This window comes from Heteronotia binoei, chromosome 7, assembly GCF_032191835.1.
Source record: "Heteronotia binoei isolate CCM8104 ecotype False Entrance Well chromosome 7, APGP_CSIRO_Hbin_v1, whole genome shotgun sequence".
Taxonomy (NCBI): domain Eukaryota; kingdom Metazoa; phylum Chordata; class Lepidosauria; order Squamata; family Gekkonidae; genus Heteronotia; species Heteronotia binoei.
Genome location: NC_083229.1, coordinates 34,103,241 through 34,119,025, shown reverse-complemented (window position 1 = coordinate 34,119,025; position 15,785 = coordinate 34,103,241). Strand labels below are relative to the sequence as shown.

Sequence of the window (15,785 nt, the reverse complement as noted above, 5' to 3'; positions counted from 1 at the left end):
TACAGCATGTTGTCAATGGTAGAGACTTCTTTTGTGAGACAGGTATTAGTTCCGAAGAACTAACAGAAACAAAATAACTGCTACAGTGGCTCTTTAATTTTTGAAAAATATATATTTTAAATATTTTTGTTTTAAGATGCTTTTTAATATCTGAAATGTTTTAATGTTTGCCACCTTGGGAACCCTGAATCAGATGGAAAGGTGGGATTTAAATGTTGTAAATAAATGCCACACAAGAGTGTGTGTAACAGCATACTCATTGCTTTAGTGGGTGACTTCTATACTGATTCTGATACTTCCCCTTGTGCAAGAAGTTTGGGAAGCAGAAAAACTTAATAGCTTTTGCCATGTAATGCTTGAGGTTGATATGTAAAATAAGGGCAAAAGGCACTTTCCATATGTGGAAGGGCACCTTTGAGTTCAACTCCCACGATTCATTCTGCAGGTGGGAGAGACAAACGTTTGAGTGCTTCTGTCACAAAAAATCTCTAGTCTTTTTTTATTTTACCTCATCGTGGTTCTAGTTTTCTCCAAGGTGAGATTTTTTTTTAAGACTGAAGAACATTCAAAAATATTACTCTTGCCAGTGAAATGAAGTGGCCGTAGATGCAATATATATATATTTATAATTCTCCTCAAACTGCTTTGAGCAAAGAGGAAAGATTAATATTTTGATAAAATAAAAATATGTGTTCTAACTATAATGATGTTATAATCTCTTGGGAAACTAATGCCCTCTATTTAAACCCAGAACTAACAAAGCCAGAATAATACCCAGATTTATGGCACTTGACACCTATGACATCAGTCTGCTTTTTATCACCTCCACTGTTGTTTCAGCCCAGTTAACAACACTAACAAACACAGACCCCGATTTGTGATTCTTTTAATCTGCTAAAAACATTTCCATGACTCTACATACCAACTCACTGCCCACTTTCTCTATATTTAGGACTGCTTGCCAATCCATTTTTGTCTGATGAAGTCTGCTTAGAGCATACGAAAGCTTACATTCTGAATAAAACTTAGCAACTTGTCTGCTGCTTTGTTCTAACTAGCAGCTAGCTGTGCTACGAAAAGCAAAATTTGCCTGTTGGCTCACAATCTAAAATGTGAGTTTCCCCAAGCTCTTTGATTATTCCTTATAGACTTGGTTTCAAATTATGGCTCAGCAATAAATAGCAAGGGTAGCATTTGTCTCTGTTGGATATTTGGGAGGATTATGCCTGACCTGCACTGCTGCCTGATGTACTGAGAGCTGGAGTACATAGTGTTGTTTTGACTCTACAGTTTTGTAGACAAATTCCAGAATTTTTCTTTCTTATGCTTTCTACAGAGCTCAGGTTGGGCAGAGGTTCTCTGGAAAAGAGTGAGACCTGCTGCTGAAATAACCTTGCAAACAAATGGTTCAATATTTTGGGTGCTAATCCTTTTAGAGAGGAGTCTGTTCTCCTTTTCATTTTCATTTTTAAACAGTTCCTTTCCCACAGTGAATGGTACAGGATTTGAAGTCATTAATAACAAGGTCTTTGTTGAACAGAAGTAACTTTATGTGAACACTGACAAGAAAATTAGGTTGTCCTAAAAGAAGCTACACTTTCTCTGCCCCTTCCCATTTAGAAGGCTAATAATTTTGATGGATTTAGAAAACATATTTATGATGCAATTGTAAACTATTTCACCCTTCTATGTGTTATGTCAAATTACACAGTTTTCTGAAAATTGTCTATTTTGTTTGTAAACAATAACGTGTAAGATACCAGTTACTGAATAGCAGTTAAAACTGTTGTCAGCAAAGGCCATGTATTATAAGTCCCAAAGGCAGTATTCTGGCCATTATAATGTGTGGTGGAATTATAGAAGAGACGGAACAGCTGTGTCCCGTTCTGTTTGGTTCTTTTCCCCATTAGACTTTGCATCTCTCTCAAGCCTGGCCTGTTCTGTCAGTGCACTGTGTTCTAGATGAATTATTAACTTTTTAGTTTCACCCTAGAAGTCATAATATCTATGTGTCTCCATACTTCCCCCTTGACACTGAGAATGCCGCTGATACTATGCAGATTGTTATTATTTGAAACAACAGAGCTTCTTGCCCTCATAGTATTGTTATGATTAGGTCAAGGTTCATTCCTTACTGTAGGATAAGGGTTGGATTTTGTCAGTTATGTCAGATACTCATCACATACCCGACTGACAGTTGCATTAGCTCTTATGGATGGAAAAAGTTACTTAATGTATGATTTTGATTTTGTTTCCTGTTGTTTCTGGGCAAACACCTCATGAGTCTTTGGCCGAAGCAACCAAGATGCATCTTCCATACACTGTACTTTAATTAGGGTATTTGCTTGATGTGATTAATTCTGTGTACTAGAATGTTATGTGATTAACATTTTCTGCAATATGTTTTAATGTTAATGTTCTAACTTCGGAACAAGTTTCTCACTCTCTTAAATTATGGGGTCATAGCCAATTACCCCCCCCCCCCCGCTTGCTGACCCATTGGGAATAAGAAAATTCCCTAACATAATGTGTCCTCAGTTTAGAGTAAATCTGAGTTCTAACAATTTACTACTCTCATTCATATTTACAATATCCAGAAATATTTTCAGCAAGCAAATCTAGAAACATCAAACTTTAGGTCAGATTCATAATAGCCAAATCCTTTGCTATAAACGTCTTAAAGAATATATGTGGCAAGTAGATACAAGCTCACAGTCACACCATGCAACTGTAACTTGTAAAATAGTTTTGATCATGATTGTGCAAAACTATTTGTTAACTGTCAGTCTGTGAAAACATCTTTATTAGCAAGCAATGTGCTTCTTTCTTAATTGACTACTAACGTCTTGTGATTACTGTTGAACATTTCAGCAGTAGTATTTGTGGGTTCTTTTTCTTTTTCATTTTAAATAGATCTTATATGTTCCTGATCCAGATTATGTTTCCAGTGTGGAGAGTTCTCCTTCTCTTAGTCCTATAAGTCCTTTATCACCTACATCTTCAGAAGCAGAAGTTGAGAAAACAGCTGTAAGTGTAAGTAGACACATGGATGGATGGTTTGCCAGAATGACTGAATTCCAAGTCTCCAACAGAATTCCTTTGGGATGGCTAAAAGGCGCTGTGTGTACTCCGTTGATCTAATTATTGCTAATGTGTCCTGATGCCAGAGGTGACATGTCCTTCAAGACCTCAGAACAGATTGCTTGAAGTAATAGGATGAAAATGTCTTTGTCTTGAGAATCTCCCTGTGTTAATATCATGAATATATTTTGTTGATTCTATATTCCTATAGGAAGCATCTAAACATGAGGGTTTCCCCTTGTTCTGTTTACGGAGATTGTCTCAATTATATCATAGGGTATATTCCAAGTTCAGCACATTGCTGAATTCTAGACGCATGCAAGAATGGGTGGTGTGTAGTGTTTCTTTTTCTCTCCAGAAGAACTATTTATTTAAGACTAGCTGTCTTTGTATCTTTGCACCAATAATAGTTATTTGGTCTCTTTCCTAGTGTTTTAGTCATTCATCCAAAGGCCTCCGTTAAGTTTTTCTGCAAATTCCATGGACATTAATTGCAAATGGGAAGGTTTAGCACAAATTGAGTCTTAACAGTGATGTATATTTTAATGGCAAGTATACATCAAATAAATGGGGTATTTTTATATGCCTTGCAAGGAAATTTAATTTCAGCATGAATAATGATGCCTTTATTTTATAACCCTTAGTCTCAATTTTGTAATTTTGTGCGCTTTTGTTTTTTTCTCTTATAATTTATCCCTCTCTCTCCTTTTTGGTTTCTCTTCTGCCATTGGGGTTAAAAACATTTTAAAATGAAAGCTGTAATCCTTAACTCTGGGCAGGAATCTTCAATGTATCTTTGAGCTATGCATGTACATAGATATGGTTTATCTTCTGGCAGAGGTTCTGCTTGCATCCAAAGAGCCACCTACTTCATGTACCAGTTCCTTCCCTCCTTTTCTGACCAGCTATTTTCAGTGACCAGCAAAGTTGTCTAGCAGTGACAGGAAGCATTTGTGGGATTTTGGATTTATATCCCGCCCTATACTCTGAATTTCAGAGTCTCAGAGCGGTCACAATCTCCTCTACCTTCCCCCACACAACAAACACCCTGTGAGGTAGGTGGGACTGAGAGTGCTTTTTACAACAGCTGCCTTTTCAAGGACAGCTTCTATGAAAGCTATGGCTGACCCTAGGCCATCTCAGCACGTGCAAATGGAGGAGTGGGGAATCAAACCCGGTTCTCCCAGATAAGAGTCCGCGCACTTAACCACTACACCAAACTGGCTCTCTGGTTTGAAAATTAAATTAGGCAAAAGGGATCCCGGGAGCCTTTTTAGTCTGACCTGGTTTAAACATGATGCTGTGTATGCACACAAATCTCAGTCATGCAGATTTTTATGGCCAGCACCACATTTAAATCTGGTCTGTATTTAGTCTTAGCATGCTACGAATCAATTCGTTTTTTGGTTGATAGCCAGTTTGTTGAGGTACATTTGCCTCCAGTTTTGCATACAAAAAACCAAACTTAAATTACCTGGACTTGAAACAGTTTGCATTAGCTAAAGATCTACTTATTTGCTTAATTTGCAATGCTGGTTGTTCTTCATCTTGTATTAGTAATGTTAGAACTGTACTAGGTCACTGGGAAGTCTGCAAGTTGAACATTATTGAACATTAAGTGTACAGTCAAATATCATTTGCTTGGTCTCTAGGATCAAGATGGGTCACATGGGAAGGAAGCAACAGTCACGCCAAGTTACACATGTGTTCGGCCCGCAAGAGTGGTGTCATCCACATCAGAAGAAGAGGAAGCCTTCACAGAAAAATTTCTCAAAATTAACAGCAAATACATAACCAATGGCAAGGTACACAAGATCTTACCTCCAGTGCAAAACCAGTATTCAGATAGCAGCATTGTTTGAAGCCTTTTTCATTTATTTAAAATTAATTTTATATTTTGCCTGTCAACTGCAGTTACAAGCATAGCTTTGGACATAATTCCAACCTCCTTTGCCACCATAGGTTTTTTTGTGTTTTTTGGTAAAATGGAAGTATTTGTGTCTAGTTGCATCTTTGAAATGTTTGAAGGAGAGTGTGCCTGGAACAAGAGCTCATACTGTGTCTCTTCCCTTGTTTCATTTGTATTCTGCCTTCCTTTCCAATGAACTCTGCTGTTGTTCGCTCCTTTCCCAGGGTTAATATCTGCAGATTGAGCTATCTCTTACAACATGTTGGCTGGGACTAACCTAGTCCAGGCACCGAAACATGCTGTAGCAACTAACTTGTCCATTAGGGAGATGGTACTGTTGAAATAGCATTTTTCTGGAAAGGTTTTTTTCCCCCCAACCTTGATTTAAGAACTGTTACCTAGATAGAAAGAATGTATTTCCACTTGCTAAGCATGACAGTAAAGTTTACAAGTTTCCAGAGGAAGGCAAAGTAAGCTTCCTTCCACTTACCTGCAAACAGCAAAAGGTAAAAATAAAATCTGTTTGTATGTAAATGTCACAATCCCAAGTAATAGTAGTGGAAAACAAGAATAGTGAACATGTTAGATAACCTTGAGCATGCATAAACATTAATTGCTTGAAAAGAGTTGATGTGTCCAGAAATCCAATTTTTGATCTTTTCATCTTAGGGAACAGTCAGTGGAGTCTTGCTAGTGACACCAAGTAATATAATGTTTGATCCACATAAAGCGGATCCATTGGTTCAAGAAAATGGCTGTGAAGACTATGGAATCATGTGTCCAACAGAGGAAGTGATGTCTGCTGCTATGTATAAAGAAATCATAGATGGAAAAATAAAGGATTCCTTACCCATGTAAGCTAGTTTACTATTTATAAAAATTGGGTGGCATCACTGTCGGTTATTATGCAGTTCTACCTTTGCTTCAGTCCTAAGCAACAGACTTGTACAGTATTTATTCAAATGTAGGACTGTGTTTTTTCCACACATCTGCTTCTCAAAAAGGAGGGGGGTCATATTTCATTGGCATGTGAGTTACAGTTATGTCCCATAAATGTTTTTTTTTTACATGTATAATATTTTTAAGGGAGTTGTGCTGCATTCATCATTTTCTTCTTTTCAAATAAATACTGTGCATCAGGGCTACTGCTGCGTCTTCACTTTATATGCATTTCCATCCTTGAACTTCTACCAACACTGTCTTCTCTCTTTTTGCATCATGCATGAGTTTTAAAAAGTTAACATTTAATCCAGTTAACAAAATTTGCTAAGTATCTAATATTTATAATTTTTATTTAAAAATGCCAAGCTCACTTTTTCTTACGTAAGGTACGTTTCAAAGAGCATTTGTGGTGAGGCTGTCTTTGTATTTCTTTCTGACGCCACTGTGTATTAGGTGTGCATAAAGTATTTGAGAAGACCGAGATAGACCACACACACACTCTCCAGATTCAGGTCTTGAAGCATATCTACTTCATTCTCAGGATCCTGTCAACATAACTGTTACTTTGTTTCTCCTTCTAATAAAATCGCTTTTTTATTACATTGTGGGGTGAGGTTTTATTTGAGAGTTTTTTTGTTGTTGTTTAGAGGGCTGACCCTCACACTTAAAGCTTTGTCATTAGGAAGAGGCATCTTGCTAGTAGTGCCAGTGTAATACTACAAACAATGGTATACTTTGATTTTTAAAAAATATCTTTTACTTTTACTTTTACTGGAGAGCCAGTTTGGTGTAGTGGTTAAGTGTGCGGACTCTTATCTGGGAGAACTGGGTTTGATTCCCCACTCCTCCACTTGCACCTGCTAGCATGGCCTTGGGTCAGCCATAGCTCTGGCAGAGGTTGTCCTTGAAAGGGCAGCTGCTGTGAGAGCCCTCTCCAGCCCCACCCACCTCACAGGGTGTCTGTTGTGGGGGAGGAAGGTAAAGGAGATTGTGAGCCGCTCTGAGACTTTTCGGAGTGGAGGGCGGGATATAAATCCAATATCTTCTATCTTCTTCTTCTTCTTACTTGACATTCCAAGAACATTCAGGTTTTTAATTGATAAGGTGTTTATGTGTAAAATCAGTATCGATAAATATCTGAAAGAATATCGAAGCTCACCAACCAAATACTGGCTTTAGTGCTTGCCAAACAAGACAATTCAAATACGGCGGACTGATTTAGTGGCAGTACAGAATCATTTGGATGTGCATACTTGTCTTGCAACATAGGGCTGCTGTATTTTATCTAATAGCTCATTCATAAGCCACCAGAATATGTAGAATTTAGTAGTGCATGATTGGTGGTAGGATGGTGTTGCAGAAATGTGAATAAAACAAATATATCCTGGATCTTGTGCTGGAAAACCATGCTGCTTTATTTTAAACAATGGAATAAATTTGTCATCTCTTAGTTGTATTTTCAAACGATGATGACTGAAACTTTGATTGAAGCCTTCAAGAAACTAATTTCTTGAAATCTTGGCATCAGTTTGAAGTTCACTGAAAGCTTTTGAAAACCAAAACTTATAGGCATAAAAATCATGGTGCAATAAATAGATTGTCAGAATGAAAACCCCAAGAATAGGAAGAATGATTCCCTAGCGGGACAGAGCTGGGGGAATTTGCTCATCTCTAGATACACTCCCTAACACTGAAAGAATGAAATGTGTAAGATGTTTCCGAAAGTATCAAAACCAGTTTTTGAGCTTTAATCTGTAGCCTGTATACCAGCTTCTCTTCAATTTTGCATGTTCAAGAGAATAAAATAAATGACTGTAAAAAAAACTTTGAAGATATTTCTTCTGTGTGTATAAAATCAAGACCCTTCAAAAAACCTTAATATCTTCACTCCTTTCCATAATCTAAATTGCATCAGCTTGCAGTATTTTACTTGAACAGATTATCGACTTCTGGTCAGCATTTCAATATGTTGTTTTGATAAAATGCCCACCCTGGAGTCAGTGTTAGTTTTAAAGTTGTAATGCAGCTCAGTTGTTGCTGGCCTGTTTGTGTTCCTGTCAGCAGTTGCTTTCTTCACTGGAAAAAATTAGTGCTGGCTTCGTTACTTTGTCCAGAAGTGTGTATTTGTATAAACATGTTAAAGTACAAATCTTACCCATTCATTTGCCCTAAAGCAAGAGCAAACTAATTTTGTAGTAGAGAACTGAGGGACAGTCCTAAGCATGGAAGCCTCAGTGTTTGTAACTAAAATATGTTCAGTGAAAAGCGTGTGTGTGTGTTTTGGTTTATTTTCAGGTTTGTAATAGAAAACTTTGCTTTGCTTTAATAGTGACACAGATCAGTTACCTGTAAAAGATTCCTGTCATTTCAAAAAGATTACAAGAAGCAATACTGATGAAATGGACTCCAGGATGCGAGATACAGGGAACGATAGTGCCAGCACAGCTCCAAGGAGCACAGAGGAGTCTCTTTCGGAGGATGTGTTCACCGAATCAGAACTCTCTCCAATAAGGGAAGAACTTGTTTCTTCTGATGAGCTTCGACAAGACAAATCTTCTGGAGCCTCATCAGAATCTGTCCAGACAGTAAACCAGTCTGGTGCTGAACATGTAGCAGTAATATCATACACAGCTAGCATTCTTGGAGATACAAACTGCAGTGCAGAACTGTCTGTGAACGTTGACAACAAGTCTGTTAGTGATACTGTGGGTTCAGAAGCAGCCAGAAGAGCACTAGAAGAGCTTCCAGGTTCTGTAAGGGGGGAGGCTGCTGATTCTCAAGAACCACAACACTGCACAGATCAGGAATCTGTAATAGAAAATGTGCCAGAAGGTGAGGAATGTTTGAATTCTGAAAAGAAAGACTCTAAAATAGAGGTTATAAATAAAGGGAAACTTGTGAAAGAGTCCACTCAAGATTCTGAGACGGATATTGAGGAGCTACGGAAACTTTGGAAGAGCCATACTATGCAACAAACCAAACAACAAAGGGATAACATGCACCAAGATGCACACAAAGAAATGAAACACAAAGTAGCAACAGCAGATGGAACAATAGAAGGTAAACAAGTTCGAAGTTAAATAATTGTAAATATGTTCCTCTTAAAACATTAATCTGTGGTAGGATGTGTTGTTCTTGTGTCATTCTTCATCTTACAATTACTTACAGTGTCGCTAGCTGAATTCTGACCATCTGCATGGTAATGCGATGTAACAAATACCAAATACTTCTAGAGGGGAATGTGGTAGATACCATATGATACTTTAATCAACAATTGAAATATTTTTAACAAAGATTGTTTTATTTATCTATCTATCTGTCTATATATATATATAAAAGCAAGTGTCCTGACTGACTCATCAACACCCAGCCCAAACCCCTGGACCTAGAAACCCAAAATTTGGGGAGTGCAGTCTTTCCATGATGCAAGTACCCACTATGAAGGGATTTTTAGAAATTCTACCCTTAAGGCAGTGAAAAGAGATAAAATGTGTTTTCGCAAAGGAGTAAAGCTGTGTTGTGTGGCTGGCAGGCTGCCACCTGCTTGCACACCCCTCTCTGATGGGTCAGCTGTGGAGCTCCATGTTCTGAGGTAAAAATCAGTTAACAGATACTGCAGATAATTGAACAGATGTTCTGACTGACTCATCAACACCCAGCCCAAACCCCTAGATCTGTGTCCTCGCCGACGCGGGGATTCAGGGGTTAGCCTTTCAATGGCTTTCCTCTTTCCTTGAAGGTCGGGGACAGAGGGTCGCTATTGGGGATGAGCTGTCCCGTAGGCACACGCTTGATTGCGGGGTGCCTCAGGGTGCGGTTCTTTCCCCGATGTTATTTAACATCTATATGCGTCCCCTCGCCCAGATTGCCCGAAGGTACGGGCTGGGTTGTCACCAGTATGCTGATGACACCCAGCTTTATCTGCTTATAGAGGGCCGGCCGGTCTGCGCCTCACAAAATCTGGACCGGGCACTACAGGCTGTGGCTGGGTGGCTCGGGCTGAGGCTAAATCCGGCGAAGACAGAGGTCCTTTGCTTGGGCCGTCGGGGTCCGGGAAGGGAAATACCCCTTCCGGTTTTTGACGGTGTGCCACTGATTGCAACGCATAGAGTCAGAAGCCTGGGGGTACTTCTGGAGCCTTCCTTAACAATGGAGGCCCAGATAGCAGCCACTGCCAAGTCCGCATTCTTCCATCTTAGGCGGGCAAGGCAGCTGGCTCCCTTCCTGGAGCGCGACGATCTAGCAACGGTGATCCATGCTACGGTCACCTCGAGGTTGGACTACTGCAATGCCCTCTACATGGGGCTGCCCCTGTGCCAAACCCGGAAATTGCAGCTGGTGCAGAACGCCGCCGCCCGGTTGTTATTGGGGCTCCCAAGGTGGGAGCACATTCAGCCGGGACTTCGGGCTCTGCACTGGCTGCCAATATCCTACCGAGTTCGGTACAAGGTGCTGGTTATTACCTTTAAAGCCCTATATGGCCTAGGACCTGCCTACCTGAGGGACCGTCTCTTCCCACACGTTCCCCAGCGAGCACTGAGATCGGGAACTCAAAACCTCCTGGTTGTCCCCGGGCCAAAAGAAGCCGTTTGAAAGCTACAAGGGACAGGGCCTTCTCCATAATGGCTCCATCTTGGTGGAACCAGCTGCCGGAAGAGGTAAGGGCCCTGCGGGATCTTACCCAATTCCGCAGGGCCTGTAAGACAGCCCTCTTCCGGCTGGCCTACAACTGACCGGCACTGAGTACTGAACACTGAACATCGAATTTGAACTGAGCGTAACTTAAGACCGCTGAATGATTTTAATGTCTTATGTATATAACAAATGTTTAGATTTTTAATTATAAATTATGTAATGTTAATTTTAATGCTTACTTTTATATTTTATGTTAGCCTTACATGTTGTAAGCCGCCCTGAGCCACCTAGTGGGAAGGGCGGGATGTAAATCTCAGATAAATAAATAAAAGTAATAACATTGCTGCTGCTGTTGGGAAGGACATAGGGTTGCCAACTCCATGTTGGAAAATTCCTGGAGATTTGAGGGGGTGGAGCATGGAGAAGTTGAGTTCTGAGGAGGCATGGGACCTCAGCCAGATACAATGCCATAGACTCCATCCTCCAAACCATCCATTTTCTCCTGGGAAACCATTATTGCCACTCTCCAGGTGAGGGCAGGAGATCACTCAGAATTACAACTGTTGTCCAAATGGCAGAAATCAGCTCTCCTGGAGAAATGGCTGCTTTGCAGGGTGGACTTTGTGTCATTATACTCTGCTGAGGTTGCTTCCCTCTTGCTTTGGTCCACACTGTGAGTTCAGACTACTCAAAGGCTTTCAGCCTAACCTACCTCACAGGTCATAGGGTTGTTGTGCAGACCAAAAGGGAAGTCAGCTCTAAACCAGAATAGGCATTTTTCATAAAGTTGTTAAATGCCATAGCTAAGCACAGGTTTCAGGCTAGTTTATTTATAAATTAGATTTCATAGGCCACCCTTCCCTGCCATCAGGGATCAGGGTGGCTAACAACAAAACCAGAACAGTAAATAAATTCAAATTAAAACCAAAATGGCAGTAGTATATGAACAATAAAACAATACATATTGCAAGATGGGGGGGCGGGGTTTAGTATCCAGGAACTGCCATGGGGGGAGGGCTGCAAGAGGGGAAGGGGATGAGAATACCAGATTGTGTACTGTTCCATCACTGTCCTCAACCAAATGCCTGGCAGAACATCTCTGCCTTGCAAGCCCTGCAGAATTAGAGTAAACTTTAATTAATTAAAGTTCTGATATTCTCTGCAAATGGGAAGAACATAAATACAGACTCAGAATGCTAAGCGATAAGCACTGCTACTTGAATGCAAACTTGTCAAAGCTGCTATAAATAGGGCAGTGTCCAGTACCCATGCATCTTTTGAATGAGGGAAGAGCTCAGTGACTCCTGCAGCCTACTAATTTGCCCTTGCCTGCTTTAATTTCTAGGCGCAAACTTTAAGCAAATACCAGAGGACTTGGTTGTCACTTTTCTTTATTTGAAGGACAACCTGAAGCAGTTATACTCTTTATTACACTCTTTATAGTTGTCTTGTTTCTCAGAACAGATATCAATAGTATATTCATATTCTATCAGTATTTGAAGGAAGGTCTATAATTTGCATAAAGCCAGGCAACAGATAAAGCCATTGAGGGAGCATTTAATTCTACAGTCATTGCACATGTTTCATATGTGTATGGAACATTTGGTGGAAGTATTCTAGAAACTGGACATTTTAAAATTTAAAATTTTGAAATTAATTGCTAAATTAAAGAGGAGGGGAGGAGTGGGTAAACATTTTCATCCCAAACAGCTCAAGATTTAGATGGCTTCCCTGTGCTCACAACCTCACTGAATCAGTTTCTGTTATGATATGGCCTATGTCTGGGCAAGGGGAGAGAGAATTCTAGTGATCTTGGAGGTCTATGATAGTTTCAGTATATTCCTTACACACACTTCCAGCACTGTTTTACCTGTGCAAGTGAAATACATGATTTTTCTAATGAACAAAACAATCCTTGAATTGGTGCAGCCTTCTTAGATTAGGAGTTCTTTTTCACAAATACCTTACTGAATTGAATAGTGGGAAGGAATAATGGCTAAGGATAATTTATGATTGGGGTGGGGGGGAGAATGGAGAGTTGATATATTTATTTGAATGTAGATTAAACTGGGCTAATCTTCTGTACCCATAATCAAGAAGATACTTCTGTCCCATCTTGTTTTTCAAGGAGGAGACTCAGGTTCTAGGATGCCTAGCTCTTTTGGCCTTATGAGTTTTTGTGGCGAGAGTAGGACAGTGACAGTTGAGGGGTAAGCAAGAAAATGAAGACACTCTGAGCAGCAAGGAGAACTTCACATTCAGGAAGGGAGTACTAGAGTAACAAGTGTGAGAGATAATGAAATCAACTAGACAAGCAGCAGAACTAATGAAATAACAAAGATAAGATAAGATAAGTTTATTTTTATATCCCGCCCTCCCCCGCCGATGGCGGGCTCAGGGCGGCTCACAGACACGGAACACCGTGATATAAATAAAATACAATATAAAACAAACAATTTTAAAATACAATTCAGTTACATAGTTAATTAGATGGATAAAACGGTGCTATAAAGTGCTATAGATCACAATCATGCACAAGATGGCTGGATGGCTACAGATCTGTTTAACCAGGTTCTGTCCCAAAGGCAAGCTGAAACAGAGAGGTTTTGCAAGCCCTGCGGAACTGGTTCAGGTCCCGCAGGGCTCGCACCATCTCTGGAAGTTGATTCCACCATCAAGGGGCCATTGCTGAAAAGGCTTGCTCCCTGGTTGTCTTCAGTCTAGCCTCTCTTGGCCCAGGGATTTTTAAGAGGTTTTGGGAGCTAGATCTCAGTGCTCTCTGGGGAACATATGGGGAGAGGCGGTCCCTAAGGTAGGCAGGTCCTCGGCCATATAGGGCTTTAAAGGTAATAACCAGCACCTTATAGCGAACACGGTACACAACCGGCAGCCAGTGCAGGTCCCGCAGCCGAGGCTGCACGTGTTCCCACCGAGGTAGTCCCAGCAGCAGCCTGGCCGCCGCGTTCTGCACTACCTGAAGTTTCCGTGTTTGGCATAAGGGCAGCCCCATGTAGAGGGCATTGCAGTAGTCTAGTCTCGAGGTGACCGTTGCTAGGTCGCTGCGTTCCAAGAAGGGAGCCAACTGCCTCGCCCTCTTGAGGTGGAAGAAGGCGGATCTAGCCGTGGCAGCTATCTGGGCCTCCATTGATAAAGAGGATTCCAGTAGCACTCCCAGGCTCTTGACCCTGCGTGCTGGTATCAGTGGCGCACCGTCAAAAGCCGGTAGGGTGATCTCCCCTCCTGGTCCGCCGCGGCCCACGCAAAGGACCTCAGTCTTTGCCGGATTCAACTTCAGGCCAGTCAGCCACGGCTTGTAACGCCAGTTCCAGATTTATAGGGACATCGCCAGTCCGGCCGTCCATCAATAGATAGAGCTGGGTATCATCAGCGTACTGATGACAACCAAGCCCGTACCTCCGTGCAATTTGGGCAAGGGGGCGCATGTAGATGTTAAACAACATCGGGGAGAGAACTGCCCCCTGAGGCACCCCACAGTAAAGTGGGTGTCTCTGAGACAGCTCCCCCCCCCCAATTGCCACCCCAACCTTCAAGGAAGGAGGAGAGCCACTGTAAGGCTAGCCCCCGAATTCCTGCGTCGGCGAGGCGGCGGGTCAGCAGCCGATGATCGACCATATCGAATGCAGCCGACAGGTCTAGCAGCAGCAATACTGCCGAGCCACCTCGGTCCAGTTGCCGCTGGAGGTCATCCATGAGGGCGACCTAAGGTCTAAGATGAAGGTACCAAATACAAAGAATAATGAGAGAATTTTAGTTGCAATAGGAAAAGAAAAGGGCACATTTAGAACTACAGATATGATGGTGATAAACATTAGTAATTTGATTAGATATGGGGGTTGATAGACCAACAGGTGACTTAGTGTAAGGCAAGTTTCATATGTTCATGGTAGAGTGCTTTTTTTGTATGAGAAAGATTTATTACAACCATCTGCTGCTATTATACTAAGATGAATTAAAACAGAGCTTTGTGGAGTATGGCAGTATATTTTGATGTATGTATGTTAAGTGCTGTCAAGTCTGTTCCAACTTATGGTGACCCTATGAATTAATGTCCTCCAGAGTGCCTCTCATTAAGAGCCTTGCTTAGAAACTGAGGGCCAAGGCTTCCTTTGTAGAGTCACTGCATCTCATGTAGGGTCTTTCTCTGTTCCTGCTGCCTTCAACTTTCCCTAGCATTATTGTCTTTTCCAGTGACTCTTGTTTTCTCAAAATGTGACCAAAGTAGTGGTTAAGAGTGTCAGGTCACAATCTGAGAGACTCAAGTTCAGATCTCCACTTATCATGGAAGGTTGCTGGGTGACTTGGGCTAGTCATACACTCTCATAGAATTGTGATGAGGATAAAATGGAGGAGATGAGAATGATGTCAGCTGCGATGGGCTCCCATTGAGGAGAAGGGAGTGGTATAAATGAAGTTAGTAAAGACCGATTTCCCATTCTGTCCCACTTAGAAGGGAATATTAGAGTTTAACATCTGGGATTATCTAAAAGCCATAAATCGTTCCCCGGAACTCGTTTTGCTCATACACAAATTTATATAGACTTAATAAATGTTATTGATGGATAAATTAAATTATTAATTGACTAAGAGTTCCAGGTTAAAGTAGCTCTTCAAGCTGTTTAAACTTTGACATTGGGATTAGGGAAACCTTTCTCTGTCTCCTTGTAACAGGATTGCAACTAGGATAAAATGAGGTCATAAATATGTGCCCTTTGGCTCCGTGTGAGGTTGTAGAATTGAAAATGGCCTACATTAAGAAGTAAGCTAATTACTTAGCTGTGGAACCTAATCAGTCACATATTCATGGTTTTTGGTGTGTGTATGTGTGAGAAATAAGAACAGTTTTAACTGAAATAGCAAAGTAAAATGCTAATAGTTTATTTAAATGTCACATTAAATAAAGCAGAATTGGTAATTTAATGCTTACTAACTAGCCAGTCAAACTTGACAAGCAAGCTTTGACATTTAATATGTTCCTTAATCAATGAAAGGTTCTGTTATGAAAGAGAAAAGAAGACATCGATTACATAAGTTCCTGTGTCTCAGAGTTGGCAAGCCAATGCGAAAAACATTTGTGTCACAGGCCAGTGCATCAATGCAGCAGTATGCACAAAGAGATAAGAAACATGAGTACTGGTTTGCTGTGCCCCAGGAGAGGTAAGATGGAGTCTTTTCTTCCTAAGTGACCATAACAAGTACA

The 15,785-nt window shown here is 40.9% G+C and overlaps 1 protein-coding gene across 4 annotated transcripts in view; it reads left to right on the top strand.

The window, feature by feature from the left end:
• Positions 1–15,785, top strand: part of OXR1 (oxidation resistance 1) — a 280,211-nt gene that overhangs the window by 235,012 nt on the left and 29,414 nt on the right. For all 4 annotated transcript variants that reach the window (XM_060243329.1, XM_060243330.1, XM_060243332.1 and 1 more), the window contains 5 exons: positions 2,914–3,033; positions 4,734–4,886; positions 5,660–5,844; positions 8,262–8,992; positions 15,577–15,742. In XM_060243329.1, coding sequence (XP_060099312.1) covers positions 2,914–3,033; positions 4,734–4,886; positions 5,660–5,844; positions 8,262–8,992; positions 15,577–15,742 — 1,355 coding nt within the window. The remainder of the gene's footprint in view (positions 1–2,913; positions 3,034–4,733; positions 4,887–5,659; positions 5,845–8,261; positions 8,993–15,576; positions 15,743–15,785) is intronic.